Genomic DNA, 16,711 nt, shown 5'->3' with positions numbered 1-16,711 from the left:
GAACTATGACAGTGCATTCCTTCTTTCTTTCATGTAAGTTGTCAGTGAATAATTTTTGGATGTATTATTTTCCTTTCTACTGACTTAAAGTCCAAGAAGGTGCTGAATTCAAGGGTGAACCAAACATAAAAAGAAGGAAAAACTTCCTGTACTGGAATGGAGACAGATAGATGTTTCAGCATTTGACACATAGTAGGTGTTCAGTGTCAATATTTACTGGTAATCACTCTTACTCTCTTTACTTCACCTTTTCGATCTAAGTTTATTTGTACCTTAATTTTTACAAGTCCCAATTTAAGTAAATGACTATAACCAAGAATATTAGCATTTAAATAGTTTTATTCTTTCATTTTGAACAAAACAACGTACCTCTATTTAATATATCATCTCAGAATTTTACAAAAATCGACATTCAAAGATTTATGTTATTTTTTAAATGATGCATTAACAGCATAGGTCGCATGTGAAATCTTTAACAGAATTCATTCATTTGGAAAAGTCATGTTCAATAGGATATTTTAAAAGAATTAAATAAAAAAAAATCCCATAGATGAAATCAATGCATCTTTTCACTATCCAAATTAAGGCAACCTCCAAAACAACAGAGCAATCGCAACATCTGAATTCTGAGGGTACGGTGTGATTTTCAAGGGCGGTAGACGTATCTGTACAAATTTATTTTGTTGCAGGTTCTACTTAAATAATATTTAACTAATTGAACTCACATCGATGTTTGTCAGGAAGACAATCTGTATAGCAAGGAAGAGAGCCAACCTGGGGCTTGAAAGTTGCCTGGGATCATACACCAAATGAATAATGAATGTATTATAGCGCAAAGTTAACTGTAGAAAGCATCATTGTATGTTTTTTCTTTCCATATGCCATAAGGCATAATGCATTTTATCAGGGAGGGCATGGGGGGAAAGAGAGACTGAGAAAGAGGAAAAGGTGTGGGGTGGATGTCTCCTGGTTATTTTTATTTTTTTTAATTAGTTCTCTGAAGTGGCCAGTTTTGTTGTCAACCAAGCTTTGAACTACCAGCCTCCTTCAGCCATTATGTTGTATCTGGATTTATGATGGTCACGTAAAAGCACTGATTTACAGTAAGCAACTGAAAACTGGCTACACAGGAAAAACAGTTCTGGGAAGACCTGTTTCTCTCTATCCTTAACCCTCAAAAAGGTTTGGATTATTCGTGAAGGCTCATTCTGCTTTCAGTATGGAGGATGTATTCCCAATGACCGCTGTAAATCTGCTAATTATCTCTCCTCAGAAGTTTACAATAACATTATTTCTGTCTTCAGGGCTGAGAATCGGGATGAATTATCTCCTATTTATGGCTTATCATCCATAGTTCAGGAATTCCATAAAAAAGACTCAAGCATTACAGAATTTGTAATCTAGGGAATGATTTAGTATACAAAATGCTTTGTGGAAGTATATATATGTATTTTTAAACCATGCTTTAGGAATATGTTTTCTGTTCATTTCATTATTGTGGTATGTGTTCCGGTTTGTTCATTTACATTTTTTTTACTATTGTTGAGCTGTTCCTCTATTCTTCCTCCCTTTAGACCACTTCAATCTGTTGATTTCTAAAAGCCTGAAGAGAATGAGAGAGAGAGAGAAGTGAGTAAGTTAATGGAATTTCATGTATGATGTAACGTTGAAAGTGTTAGTGTTTGTTCTAGGTTAAAAACTAGGTTCACCTTTACTTACTCTATTACATTTTATAATTATTATATTTAAAATACTATACTTGGAATATCTGATCTTTTATGATTGATACTTGCTTCTCTAACTTTTAAGAAAAGATTTCAATTATACATGCAATTTATAAAAAGTCAATATTCAAAAATTAATTTCATAATTTTTCAACATGACCTATTGCACAAAGTGTAATAAAAACACTGAACTAGTGCAGAGATTTGACTTGTGGTTCACATGAATTTTATGGAGTTGCTCATCAAATTAAATTTTATTTAGTCCATCAACATTTTATAGTGTTAAATTGTTACTGGTCAAATGCATGTGTTATTAAAACATAAAACTTGTTCTCTGGGAAGAAATCTAACCATGTTAGATAGACTTGTACCATTTATAATATCAGGACTCCCAGAAAAGTATGGATTAATTGGAACTATAAAGGACTAGGATTCCTCCAGAGGGGAACAATGGTATATTTTTCTGATAGTTTAGAGACTGTGTTTTTGGCACTTTTTTTCTTTCACTGGGGGTGGGGGGAGAGAGGAAAGATTATTATTGGCTCTCCAACTCTGTCGGGCAGCTTTGTATCTTAATTTGCTATACCTGTTGTGCAGTGGCAAAAAGACCCTGTTTTGAGACACTTTCTTAAAGAAGGTATTTAGAATCTCACTACCTTACATGGTTCAAAGGATGCCCTCCCAAAATGATAATCACTGTGTATTACAGCACCTGTTAACAGTCTTTATTTACAATTTTTATGCTGATGACTTTCCAAAGATGCTTAAAAGCATTGTCTTTATAGTAAGCTTTTAAGACACTTTAAAATAAAGTCAAAGAGTAAAAATTTTTCTTTTTTAATATAGAAAAAGGCAGAAAAAAATACAACTGCTCCAGGGACCAGGGATAGATGTATGTAGCAGTTGAATAGCAAATTTAGCTCTGACATCCATGTTATTATATAGTTATTTAGCTTCTCTGCTGTTTCAAATTTTTATATATTCATGCTATTTCTTTCCAAATGAAATTTTAACCCTAGGAAGGAGAGAACCTGTCTCATACATTTTTTTTCCTTCCATATCCCATCAGAGTACCTTCCTTGAACACAACGAATACTCCAGGAATGTTTTTATTGATTCTGACAATGTATGACTATTCCATGCATTTTCATAAATTTATAACATCTTCTACATAATTGAGGGATGACATACTTGCTTCTTTAAATATCTACTTAATCTATATTTCCTGGCTACACTACTCAGCTTTCAAAATGGATTCTAGTAATGACTGTGATACTTAAAAAACAACTCAACTTTTGATGTATCAGCGTCTCCCCACTGGGCTGTTATTCTACAGTTAGGTGTGTTCTATAAAACCTTTTGATAGAGCTGTGATTTTGCTGTAGATGTGATAGAACTGAGTTTCTAAGCTTTTTATGGACCATCTGAATAGGGTTTTTTTTCATGAATTTATTACTTAATGTCCTGACATTTTCAATTCACTCTACTTATCAGAGATTTGTTACTTTTAACCTTTACTAGGTGAGAAAACCTTTGAGATTGCATTTACCCCCCTCTGTTGTCTCCTGAACTTCTTCATAAAGAATGTATTCAACTGCACCTCATTTTTTTATAGTATATTTCATCCATCAAGAACATGTATAAATTTACCTAACTTGAAACAAGTCAGACTGAAATTGGGCCTCCTTCCAACAGGCTAAAGGATCTAGAATTCACCAGAAACACAAAAACAATGTACAGTAGGGTGTGGGAAAAGTAGGTTTACAGTTGTTCATATAGAAAAAACCCCAATAATTAATAATAATATAAGAATAAACTTTTACATACTCACAACTATAAAACTACTTTTGCCCCACCCTGTATTTCATGGAATAAAAAACTCTATTTATAGGGATGACTTTGACCTCAGAGATCAATCATGAGGGCATTCGAAAAGGTTGAGGAGAGAATAGTGAACATCACCACAGCTTCTAAAAGGATATTCCAATAGTATTTCAATTCTAGAATCTTATGTGCCTGTTTTTACTTCATTAGTAATTCAACACGTCTGATTTGCCCACCCAATACTTTCACTTTAGTTTACCCTTTTAAGCTGGAAAAAAGTGAAAGTACATTTTGCCCAGCTGAAAGGTCTCCTGGTAAGTTGGTTAGCAACAGGCTCGCCAGTGTTGGTTCAGTTAGCAAAGAATAAATCACGTTTCATTTGACAATGACTGGTGTGCTTCTTCACTCTGCAGTTTTCTATTTTATACTCTTGAACCATTTCTTTCACTTGTTATTCAACTTTTTACTTGTAGTTCTTGCCCCCTTGACAAGATTTCTGATTTCTTGAGGGTATAACTTTCTACATTTCTTAGTGGCCTTAATTAATATAGTTTAATCGCAAAACAACAACAAACAAACCAGGAATCTAATTGAAGTTCATTTGAAGGAAGGAAAAGCAATGCAACAGTCTCACATCTTCCCCTGGTAGTTTACAAGTTGTGGCTTGAGATGTACCAATTAAGGAATCAGACTAAGGCTTCTACAACTATCAATTTTACTTTAATTCCCTAAAATTTGGTCACTTGGAAATGTCTTCATTTGTAACACCGCAAGCACACATGTGACATGAAGGTTCTTCGAGAAATACAGGCGCTCTGCTCTGCCTGTAACGAGACGACGTCAGGAGAATGACGCCCAGAAACTGTGCCTCCCTGGGCCGGTCGCGTCCGCAGCGTCCCGATGTGCACCTGGAAACGGGACACCGCAGGACCGGGCAAAAACGTCCCTTAGCCCTACTTCCCATTGCTCGGGCAGGCGAGGACCTGGACGTCGTCACCCACACCAAAGGGAGCCGAGAAAGCCACCTAATGCCAGACTCGAGTCATCTGTGTCCCCGAGTGCCCTACCTCCCGAGGATACCTGCATAACTTAGAGCGGCCAAACCCCACTACGTTTAAAAGTATATTTATGGTTGTCATGGTGCACACAGCAGAACTCGCTCCGCAACCCCGGAGCGCGCGAGGCCTCCGATCCTGGAAACAAGCCCCTCCCAGCGCAGCTGTCGCCGCCGCCTGCGGGCTCCTTTCACTTTCTCACGGCCAAGTCACCCGGAGGGGCGCCGCTGCCGCTACCGCCTCTGCGCCTGAGGACTCCGCCCCGCCTCGCTTTGCTACCGGGCCCCGCCGCCAGAGCCCCGCCCACCCCAACAGTTTCTGCCTTCGATTGGGGCGCGCGAGCGGCAGCTCCAGTTCGCTTCTCCTATTGGTTAGATCCTCTTGCCTGTCGACGATGGTCCGCCACTGCTCCGCCCTTCTGAAAAGTCGCCCTCCTATTGGAAGAGACTGCGGCCTGGGGGCGGGCGGGGAGCGCCGGTCCAGGCGCTTTCGATCAATCGCAGGAGCCCAAAACTGGGAGGGAGGGAGCCATGGGGAGGAGAGGGGCGGACCGAGGTTGGGTGGGAGGGGGGGGGAAACATCTGGCCGGCACCGCCGCGTGCGTGCGTGGTGCGTCCTCCTGCCCCCTCCCCCGCCGGCCCCCCAGCTCCCGCCCCCCCTGCCCCCCGGCCCGGCGGCTCCGCGCTCGCTCCTCGCTCGCTCCCTCGCTGTGTCTGGCAGGCTGCGGCCGCCGCTGGGCTGCTGCCATGGGGAGCCGTTGAGAGTGGGGCCCTCTTCGCTCCGTCGCGCTCCTCCGGCTGCCAGCGGGGGTGGGTGGGTGGGTGGGAGGGAGGGGGCAGGGGGAGCGGGCGACGGAGCTGGGATTGGGGGGTGGGGGGGCCGGGAGGGAGGGGGGGCGAAGAGGAGGAAGCCCACGAAGTCCGGCGGCGGCGGCGGCGGCGACGGCCGGGAAGAAGAGGCGGAGGACGCGGCGGCGGCGGCGGGGACGCGGTGACTTAGGGCCGCTCCGTGTGAGTCCCGGCGCTGGCCCCCGGCCTCTGACCCGGCGCCCCCTCCGCGCCCCGGCCCCTGGCGGGCGGGGGGCGCCAGCTGTGCGGCCGCGGCCGGCCGGGCAGTGTGGGGAGCAGGGCGGGCCGGGCCGGGGGCGCCCCCGTGAGTAGAGTTAGTTTGTGCGGTCGGAGCGGCTGGGGGCGGTGCAGCTGCGGGAGGCCCCGGCGCGGGGACGGGGCCGCTGCAGCTGCGGGGTCGGGTGGGGTGCGGGCCGGCCGGCTCCGCGCCGCGCCCCCCCCCCCCCCGGCCGGTGCAGCTGCGGCGCGGGGCGGGCTCCCGGCCGGTACAGCTGCGGTGGCGCCTCCTGGGTGCGGAGGGCTGCGGGCTGGGGGAGGGGGCTTGGGAGCTGCCGCAGCTGCAGTGGCGCCCGGGACGGCCGCGGCTCCGGGGACCGGTGCAGCTGCAGTGGCGCCCGGGGTGGGGGGGCTGCGGGGGAGTCCGTCCTCCCCCCCCCCCGGCTGGTGCAGTTGCCGGGAGGCCCCGGGGGCTCGCTAGCTAGGGCGACGGGGAAGCGGTAGCAACCACCCACCTCCCCCTGCTTCTTCTTACGACTTTTCTTTTGTTGTTGCCTTGACCCGGGTCTGTTTTCTCGTCTGTTGTTTAAGGTGTTTTCCTGCTGCACCGGCTCTACGCCCTGTACCTCCTTCCCTGTGGTTTAACCTTCCTCTTTCCCCGTGTGTTTTATGCACAGCCAACTACGGAAAGATTTGCATTTCTCCCCCCTTCCCCACTACTCCCCCACCCCCACCTCTTTGAAAAACAAAACCCCAACTCACCGACCTCTCTGGACCGCGGTAGCAGGACGTGAGAGGTTGATTTGTGGAGTGGGAGCTGCTGGCCGGCCCATTGCGGTGCTTGGGACTCATTAAACTGTCACTCAGCCCCCTCCCCACTGGGTAATTGAGGTGATTAATGTCTGATATATTGGAATGGGGCGAGGGCATTTGCGGCGAATAGGTTGTGTGCCTGAGAAGGAATTTATCTGCGAATACTGCTTCCTGGAATAGGCATTCATAATTATGTCAATTCATCGCGAAGTTGGAGAAAGTTAGGTTTGTGACTTTGGGAAAGCGACAAGGACAGAACAGAGACGTTGGCTTTTGTTACTCTTTAACTCTTCGCCGTGGTTTTCTGACAAGAACGGAGTGTTTCTATTCCCAGAGCTGTGACACTTGTGCCTCAGGCCAGCTCCTTCTCTACTCATAACCCCCCAAAGAGTCTGTGGAGATGAATTTGACATTCATAGATGTCGCAGCACCTTGCAGGACACCAGTCAGCCTAGCAGGGATTATGTTCCGATTTCATCAGCCATTAGGAAAGACCCACAGAGTCTAGCTAAAAAGTTGCCAAACTTACTAGACCTGTCCTCCCTTCTTTCTCCCTGAAAGGTTTTCTAGTGATCACAAACATTACAGAGTGACCCCCCCCCCCAAAAAAAAAAAAAGATTGTTATGGGACACAGATTAAGGGGAAGACAAAGTTCTGCTTTTTCTGAGCAGAAAGCAGATCAGCTGTGCAGGTGCAGCATTCATTTGAAGTGACTGTAGCAGGTTGTATATATATGGCTTGACTAATTTGTCTCATTGAGCTGAAGTACTTTCCAGGATTTCAGAAAGTGCATTTTCAGTTTGTTGATACTGAGAATTGAAATTTGCATTAACTGGCAGTGTGAGAAATTTTCCTGAGAAGATAGCCGTAGCTAAGTAGTTAAATAAGAGAGATAATAAAATGAACCAGGCTGAAGTAATAATTGTGAATCGTCTCCCAACATCCTGAGACGTGTGTCATGATTTCAGCAGAAAAAAAAAAAAAAAAAAGAATGGAAACGTGGTAATAATGTTGAAATGGGACTGGAGATGTCAAATGGTTTATTTTAAAAATATCCCTAAACTGCCTTTGAAACTAAACGTTGGAGTTGAATAAAAGTGAGAGTCTGGATTTCCTGAATAGCATGGTGGCTTGAGTATATGCTGTCAGTATGTAAGCTAGTCCACCAACTTAAGACAGAAGTGTTGCTATTCCATAAATACAGTAGAACTCCATATGCTGAGTTTTTCCAATTTCTTCTGTTAGAAAGTTTGGGGGGGGGGGAAGAAAGACTTTGAAGTATTTTGTTTATACTAACAGAAGAGAAAAGTTCTCCTAAGAAAAAGCTGGTGGCAGGAGTGTAGAGGAGTAGCATATGGCATTAAAAGGAGCACAGCTGGAGGTAACATTTCCATCTGAACATGATGTCAGAGCAGCTGACAGCCTGCCATCCCTCAGCCTTTTATTCTAACACACAGACAGGGAGTTAGTGTGTGCGGATCTGTGGTGGAGAAGGTATCTCATTCCTCTCTAACATCATCTCCACTTTGCATCTGTCTCTTAGTCTGCTTTTTTTCCACCGATGTAACAGACCTGGAGCCAGCAAGACTCAGAGGAAAGGACTTAATCAGGTTTATGTGTCCTAAAGGTAGGAGTAGCAAGAGATTAGATGGAGCATATTTGTGTTTTGGTGTTTTGTTTATTTAATTTAAAAAAAAAATCACATTACGTTCCTAACCCAGTTTAGGAATGATGTATGAAATGAGTATTGAATGAACATCTTATGAGAGTTGAAAGTCTTGGGCTTGCTTAGTTTTAATTTTTATCCCTTTTGGTTGAGGAAGTAAGTAACTTTAATACACAGAAATATTTCAAGTTTTGAAATGTTAAGAAAGGCTTTGAAATATTGCTTTTCGAGATCACTTTGGATTAAAATGCTTTATATTGTTGTTTTTTACTGCTGTTTAGATTCCTTTTGCTTTTGGGGTCAGGGGAGAAATAGTAAACTCTCTGGAATCCAGCATTCAAACTTATATGAGAAGATTATTCTAGTTAAGAAGCTGGATTGTTGTGTAATTAATTCCACTGTGAAACTTTATTCTTCAAAACATTCATCAGCTCTACTGAAACATACAGCTGTATAGTGCTTTTGAAACCGAAGGTTTTTTACAAAGGGGGAGAAAAAAAAAACTTTTGTCCTCAGGAAAAGAGTTTGACTGGTTTCCTCATTTCTCTTTCAAATATATATTTAAGAGATCTTTTATTTCAGCATAACAATAATTATTTGCAGGAGTTTTTGTGTTAGGGACTAATTTAGAACTTGTAGATTTGAGCTGCCTGAATTGGCCAGACAGCTGTAATCGCACTCCTCTATTCTTAATCTCTTTATCTGGGCAGCAGCTGCCATATGGCCACAGTCAGCTGGATCAGATGTTTATAAGCTTCCTTCTTCGTCCCTCTCTGTCCTCTCAGCCTCCTAATTTGATCATGGCTACCTTGTGAGCTGCCCTCCAATCTTTATTTTTAGCCCTCTCAAGGATTAGGATTGATGTTAGCTGTGGGGCACTTAAAGTGATTGTATTGTAAATCTTGGTTTATTCTAGCAGTGACATCTTGCAGAACAATGTATTTGGAGTTAGGATAGAAGTTTTAGTCCATCTTGGGCAAAGTGGAGAGAGAGCAGAGAAGGAATTTCTAAATATTAGATTAGTATATTCCCATTACCAAAATGTCCTTTCTGAGAATGGGTGGTGTTGGAACCTTGCATCTGGTCACAGGAAGGGGGAAGTTGGGTTTTCTTTAGTTTTAAGGAGTTGAGTTGAGTTTGGACCCATTGTACAGCTTCGCCTTTCCTGTCCCACCATTTCACCCCCTTTCACCAGAAAATCAAGGCAACAATGCATATTTGAAAGAATAGAAGCAGTGGAGAAAACAAAATATATCAAGTTATATTGAAACAAAGTATTTTCTGTTGACAGGTAAGGCAGAGTCAGGGAAAAAAAATCGTTTCTCTTTTTCTATCAAGGCTTTTTTTTTTTATGTTGAACCTGTGAAGCTTTTGAGTTTTTTGTTTTTTTTTCTTGAGCACAATATGCCTTTATTTAAAAGTTTAAATTAATTTTAATATGGAACTCATCTTGCTTTTGCAAAGGATCAAAGTTTAGATAAGAATTTTCAGAATTAAATAAAGTCCTTCTGGCTCCTAATTCCCTAGATATACAGATTCTTACAAGGAAATATAACCATTTTTTCTTAATTCATTAAAAAATATTTGGATTTATTCATAGTAAGGATGATCTTTCCCATCTGTTGGTATAGTCCCTTCTCATCTTGTACATGTGTGCTGTACCTGCAAATCTTAAGGCATTCACATCTGTTTTTATACACAGGGCTTTTGTTGTTGTAACACTCTGACTTTAAAAGAAAGTTGTTTGCTAATTTCTGGACTAATTATGCGATTTCATTATGGGTTTTTAAAAAATTATTATTCAACTGAATGTATATGTTTAAATTGTGCTTTCTAAGGGCAGTCAAGTATCAAAAGTAATAAAAAGAATGGTCAGACAAGTTTTCTGAATCTGCCAGAGTGTGTTAAGGACTTTTCTTTGTTCATTGTATGAGTCGTTCCCTTTGAAATTAAAGCTGTTTTTTTGTAGGTTTTGTGGGACATAATTTGATGAGTAGAGTTAACTACATTTCTTCAGAGAGAGATCTAAATTCTTATTCTTAGTAAGAGACTATCCTGAAATTAAGGTTTTTAAAACTTGCCTAAAAGTTCAAGGGAGGTGGATATGCATTAGAGACTGTTTGGCTGGGGTGAGGAAGTTTGGGAAGTGTGCCTTTTTCTTCTTGCATTTAGGTTTTGTGCATGTGATTTGGTAGTCTTTGGGTCATACGCCTGATTAAAATTCAGGGATGTGTACCCCAGCCGCCAAGCCAAATGATTATTTTTTGTGTGGGGACTGGCGTTGAAAAGTTATAAAAGTTGTTCCTGACGGCTCTCATGAGAAATGTCTCTCTTCCCAGGTTATGAAGACAGCATGGAGTTTCCAGACCATAGTAGACATTTGCTGCAGTGTCTGAGCGAGCAGAGGCACCAGGGTTTTCTTTGTGACTGCACCGTGCTGGTGGGAGATGCCCAGTTCCGCGCGCACCGGGCTGTGCTGGCTTCGTGCAGCATGTACTTCCACCTCTTTTACAAGGACCAGCTGGACAAAAGGGACATTGTTCATCTGAACAGCGACATTGTTACAGCCCCGGCTTTCGCTCTCCTGCTTGAATTCATGTATGAAGGGAAACTCCAGTTCAAAGACTTGCCCATTGAAGACGTGCTAGCAGCTGCCAGTTATCTGCACATGTATGACATCGTTAAAGTCTGCAAAAAGAAGCTGAAAGAGAAAGCCACCACGGAGGCAGACAGCACCAAAAAGGAGGAAGATGCTTCAAGTTGTTCGGACAAAGTCGAGAGCCTCTCCGATGGCAGCAGTCACATGGCCGGCGACCTGCCCAGTGACGAAGATGAAGGAGAAGACGAGAAGCTGAACATCCTGCCCAGCAAGCGGGACCTGGCCGCGGAGCCTGGGAACATGTGGATGCGATTGGCCTCAGACTCGGCAGGCATCCCCCCGGCGGGTGGGGAGGCAGAGCCGCACGCCACTGCAGCTGGAAAAACAGTAGCCAGCCCCTGCAGCTCAACAGAGTCTTTGTCCCAGAGGTCTGTCACCTCCGTGAGGGATTCAGCAGATGTTGACTGCGTGCTGGACCTGTCTGTCAAGTCCAGCCTTTCAGGAGTTGAAAATCTGAACAGCTCTTATTTCTCTTCACAGGACGTGCTGAGAAGCAACCTGGTGCAGGTGAAGGTGGAGAAAGAGGCTTCCTGTGATGACAGTGATGTTGGCACTAATGACTATGACATGGAACATAGCACTGTGAAAGAGAGTGTGAGCACTAATAACAGGGTACAGTATGAGCCGGCCCATCTGGCTCCACTGAGGGAGGACTCGGTGTTGAGGGAGCTGGAGCGGGAGGACAAAGCCAGCGATGACGAGATGCTGACCCCGGAAAGCGAGCGCGTGCAGGTGGAGGGCGCCATGGAGAGCAGCCTGCTGCCCTACGTCTCCAACATCCTGAGCCCGGCCGGCCAGATCTTCATGTGCCCGCTGTGCAACAAGGTCTTCCCTAGCCCACACATCCTACAGATCCATCTGAGCACGCACTTCCGTGAGCAGGACGGCCTCCGCAGCAAGCCGGCCGCCGACGTCAACGTGCCCACCTGCTCGCTGTGCGGCAAGACTTTCTCCTGCATGTACACGCTCAAGCGCCACGAGAGGACTCACTCAGGCGAGAAGCCCTACACTTGCACCCAGTGCGGCAAGAGCTTCCAGTACTCACACAACCTGAGCCGCCATGCCGTGGTGCACACCCGCGAGAAGCCACACGCATGCAAGTGGTGCGAGCGCAGGTTCACGCAGTCGGGAGACCTGTACAGACACATCCGCAAGTTCCACTGTGAGTTGGTGAACTCCTTGTCTGTCAAAAGTGAAGCACTGAGCTTGCCCACTGTCAGAGACTGGACCTTAGAAGATAGCTCTCAAGAACTCTGGAAATAATTTTATATATATATAAATAATATATATATATATATATACATATATATACATAGATCTCTATATAGTTGTGGTACGGTCTAAAAGCAGTCTTGTTTCCTGGAACTAAAAAGTTGGGATATTAACTTGTTTTTGCACTTTAGAATAGCATGAGGATCTCACTAATTTAGCATACTGATAAAAGAAACTTTAGAGTAAGTCGGAGAATAGAGAGGTGTTTTTCTTTGAGGGGGTAGGAGAAGTAAGCCAATAAGAAGCTTTGAAACAAATCGTCCTATTGCAAAATGCTTTCATAGGGCTTAATTTTGTCAACACTGCATTGTCTTTTGAGCTCTTTTTTTCCCCCACATTTTTTTTAAAGTAGAAATTTTCTCCAGTTTTATTAGCCTCTTTATATGTCTCAAATTGCATGAATCTTTTCTGGCTGTTGGAAACCTGAATGCTTTTAGACCCAAATGGAAAATTTCTGAAATGCTGGATTATCTATTTTTAAACAAGCAGTTGACTTAAAAAACTTGTGGCAACTTCTGGTTTTCTGACGGTTCCCAATGAGAGAAATTATGAACGTACACTGGGATCACTGGGACTCTGTCTTTGTGAAGGTTTGCTTGGGATGAAAAAGGATATTGCAGCTTCAGCAGTGTTGAACTGTGTTGAAAAATGTGAATTACTGTTATTGTATACTGTAATTGATTACAGGGGTGGGGGGGTGTCAAAGAACTTGACAGGTTGTGATGCTCTTAGTTGAGTCTTGAAAAGTAAATATTAACGCTACAGAAATGCATGAGTTTCAATATATTTTTGTCTTTGTTTGCATTGTATAACTTTAACAAGTGAGTTTAAAATTATTTAATTTCTTTAGAAAAATAGCACCATTTGGAAAAAAATGGTGTTATGAAGAACATAAATGCACTGTTTTTATTTTTATTTTATATAATTTAAATTGACTTTCCCACTGTCTTTGAGTTGAAACTGTTAAGCTGAATTTAAAAACTTAAGCTGCAAATTGATAACTTCGCTACATAACAAGGAAAATATAAATGTTTACAAATGGCTTAAAATTTGCATGTGCAGTGTGCATTTATAACAAACTTCTAATTGCACAAAATCCATGCCAGCTCACAGTTTAGGTGTACACATTTCCCAGTTGAGCATTTTTAGAATAACTACTGCACAAATTGACAATAGGTCATTCTTTTTTTTTGCTCCCCTTTTCTTTTTCTCCCCTTCTTCCTTACCCACCCTCCCTCTCCTACCTCCCCCCCCCCCCAACTCGTGAAAAGATTCTATGGACTGAAAAAGCCCCAGGCTGAAAGGACTGGACTGCCTTGATTGACATGGGGAAGGAGGTTAGTGACTATGTGGATCGAGGCAGCAGAGGCTGCAGCCCAGCGTGTGGTTTAATGACCAGCACGCAAGGCGAGAGCATTTTGCACAGTGTTTGTTTTCCTGTCTTGCACTTACAAATAAGGTCTATGGGAGTAGCATGGAAAACGTTTGCTGTTTTTCCCTTTTTTTTTAATTGCTTTTGTTTAAAATTTGATCGCCTTAACTACTGTAAACATAGCCTATTTTTGTGCTTAAGATACTGAATGGAAAACTCCATTGTGCGTTGCTGGACTGTTTTGGAAATATTTGGTCAAATGTGTGTTAATTTGGCTGTAATGGCATTTAAAACAAACAAAAAAAAAAGCTGTGAAAATGGCCTTGGAGCATTATCTTTAGTTACTTGAAGAGTTTAGTTTTTTTTTTAAATACAGTTTATGTTAAAATAATTTTTATTAATTTAGAGAAGACAATCAATGTCTGTGAGGAAACGGACTTTCTTTCGAATTTTTTTTTTGTGGTCATTGTGAGTGATATCTTTTTTCTTTTATTAGTTTCACATTCTTCCTTTGTTCTAAAACTTAGACTGACATCTAGCTTTGACAATCATAGTATGTTTTATTTTCCTGAGGGGGGGAATAACTTATAATGCTGTTTAGTTTTGTACTATTGGTGTGTTGGTGAATTTTTAAACTGTGTGCTAACTGCAATAAATTATATGAATTCAATTTCTTGTGTGTTACTTTGTGATTATTTACTACATAGCTCCTAAATGTGTGTCATACATTGCATCTTTATTTTTAATGTCAGATCTATTTAGAAGTTATGAAATTGTTAGAATGCCTTAACCCATTCCAATGGAAATGTGCAAACATTTTTGCTTCTAGTCATTTAAGATACTAAGTGCACATTTTAAAAGTGTGACCCATTTTCTACAACCTACATCAAGAATGTGAAGGTAATTCCCTAGAAACTTGTAAATCCATGAAACTTCAAGTGGCAGCATAGAGTTTTCCGTAATACCCTGCCCAGCTACTAATACATGCACCATAAGTCATTTTCATGGGTAATTTTATCCTAAGTTGATTGGTCAGATCTATTCTTCAGTGTTCTGTTTTAAGTGGAAAATTGAAGGAGACCGGATGTCTTAATTTGGAAGGCTGCTTGGCTAATGACTGGAATTCTAGGCAATTGAATTAGCAGGCATTCAGTGGTTCAAGATTAATTTACATACATCCTTTCTGTTGCTAGGTGAACTCAAGAGACCCCCAGGTTTTGATTTTCAAGCTTTAATTTTAAAATGTAAGTAAGTACATGCAGCACAAAAAGAACTCCGTTCCCTAATTTTTGTGGTCATCCCAACTTCATGATTATATTATTGGGCATGTCAGTGTGCGGAACACTATTTATTGGTTGACCTAAGGAATTAATGGAACGCTCAAAGGTGCTGGAATTGTCACATATGGTCTGAAATTTGAGCAGGGCCAGCACAGACCTGAGAATTTTTGCAAATCCTGAAATCTGTAATTGCCCACTGGTCCCAGCCTTAAAGAAAAGTTTCACATTATTATTGGCAAAATCAAAATACATTTATATTAAATGGCCTGCAGCTGCAGTATGGTTAATATTCTATAGAAAAGGTGGTATGTAAGGTCTGAAGCTTGACAGTGTACCATTTGTAAGCTCCCTGATTGCTTTGGGTGGGAATCCAAAAAGATTATTATCATAAAGCACAATTTACAATTTAGATTCCAGTCCCTTTTTTTGTTGTTGAGACAGGATTTCTATTATATGCAACTTGGTTTTAACCAACTGAACATTGCTTCACACGAAAGGCAAGGTAGTTTGAGCTTCACAAAGTAATTTCTTGAGCAGATACATGCTTATTCAAAAAGGACACAGTACCTGGAAGCAGTATCTCAAAGCTTTTCTGAAGATGCTGAAAGTTATAATGTAGCATCTAATTTAAAATGAAAGAGCATTATCTTAACAAACTTAACTGGATATACTTATAAAAACATATTTTGACATGTAATTTGGAAGAAATAACTTAAAAAAACCTTTGCAAAACTAGAACAGAATATTGATGGCACAAATCACCACAGTTGATAAGTGAAGGAATCAGTTATTTACTCACTACATTTAAAAAAAAAATTGTCATGTAATCATGTTGGAAACCATTCAAATTGATCCCCGTTTTGACATCTGGCTGATACATAAGTATTTTAAATTGGTAGTTTCACTTACTTTTGACAACATCTGTTTCTTTTCATCAATTATGCCCTAGCACACAGTGGGCCCAGCACTGTGTGCTAGGTGTGCCCTTAGGAGTATCCTAGAAGTACAAAATGTTAAGGATACTGATTTTCAATTTCCTTTCTAGTTAATTATGCTATCAGATTAATGGTGAATCATTTTCTTTAACAAACATGTCATGATGATTATCTACAAACAGGTTATTGGAAGGTTAGAAAGAGGTGAACATGATATTAAAATTATATAATAAGCTCACATTAAAATGGCTGAAATGTTCATTTTTCAAGTAAATCTTTTCAACTATCATTGAGTTTTTTTACCCAAGAAGTAATATGAAAAAATCTTGATTCTCCAACTTTTTATAATAAAATACAAAGTATCTAAAACTAGGCTATAAAAACCCCACTGTGTCAGATAAGAATTTTTTTAGAAGTCTTAAGATCTCAAAATTTCCTGTATTGTATGACTACGTTTTATTCAGGGCTTAAACCATTCTTTGATTTCTAATATAATGAGGGAAACTTTTACATACCCCTGGTTAGGAAATGCAGAGAACTTTAGATTTAATTTGTAGATATTAATCTAAATTTGTGTTGTAATTAATTGGAATGTTTGAAACTGCTGATAAAGTATGGTGAATCGAGTAAGTGTGAATTTTGAAATCTAGGAAAGAAGAGCTCAATGCTTTACATTTAAATCATTTGCCATTAAAATGCTAGAGATAACATTTTTAAAAAATAAAGCAATACATTTATTTCTCAAAAGCAAATAGCTTCTAAGAGTTTCATTTTGGATATAGTCCAAGTTTGTTACACAAGTAGGATTTTGTCCCTTAGATAAAAAATTTTCTCCTCCTGCCTTCAGAAACATAGCAAAAAATATCTATGCTTGCAGTCCTGTGGTCTAAAAGGATGCGATCCTGTAGTCTAATATGTAGAACACTTATCTTTTGACTTTAAGTGAATTTAGTTACATAAAAAGAACCAGTTTATGTTTCTAACCTTTCCACCCCTCCTCAGATTTTCTTAATATTATAAAAGGAGTCAGAGCTTATTGGATGTTA

The 16,711-nt window shown here is 41.4% G+C and overlaps 1 protein-coding gene across 5 annotated transcripts; it reads left to right on the top strand.

Annotated features, from left to right (window-relative positions):
* The first annotated feature begins 3,857 nt into the window (after positions 1 to 3,857).
* On the top strand, positions 3,858 to 14,120 carry ZBTB18 (zinc finger and BTB domain containing 18). Of its 5 annotated transcripts, XM_066381848.1 has the most exons (4): positions 5,508 to 5,613; positions 6,259 to 6,558; positions 8,025 to 8,108; positions 10,487 to 14,120. In XM_066381848.1, the coding sequence occupies exons 3-4, from the start codon at positions 8,096 to 8,098 to the stop codon at positions 12,067 to 12,069; spliced, it is 1,596 nt and encodes a 531-aa protein (XP_066237945.1). In that variant the 5' UTR covers positions 5,508 to 5,613; positions 6,259 to 6,558; positions 8,025 to 8,095; the 3' UTR covers positions 12,070 to 14,120. The 5 variants fall into 5 exon arrangements, with proteins under 5 accessions (XP_066237942.1, XP_066237949.1, XP_066237945.1 ...); XM_066381870.1 differs by lacking the exon at positions 8,025 to 8,108 and having other exon boundaries at positions 6,259 to 6,549; XM_066381861.1 differs by lacking the exon at positions 8,025 to 8,108.
* Positions 14,121 to 16,711: the final 2,591 nt, after the last annotated feature.

Source organism: Saccopteryx leptura, chromosome 1, assembly GCF_036850995.1.
Source record: "Saccopteryx leptura isolate mSacLep1 chromosome 1, mSacLep1_pri_phased_curated, whole genome shotgun sequence".
Lineage (NCBI taxonomy): Eukaryota > Metazoa > Chordata > Mammalia > Chiroptera > Emballonuridae > Saccopteryx > Saccopteryx leptura.
This window is presented reverse-complemented; position numbering and strand designations above follow the sequence as displayed.

Bases quoted from the DNA above. Each gene is read 5' to 3' on its own strand.
- ZBTB18 (XM_066381845.1), top strand. From the start codon at position 5,134: ATGGGGAGGAGAGGGGCGGACCGAGGTTGGGTGGGAGGGGGGGGGAAA. The intron at 5,213-10,486 runs GTGCGTCCTCCT...CTCTCTTCCCAG, and splicing joins CACCGCCGCGTGCGTGCGTG to GTTATGAAGACAGCATGGAG.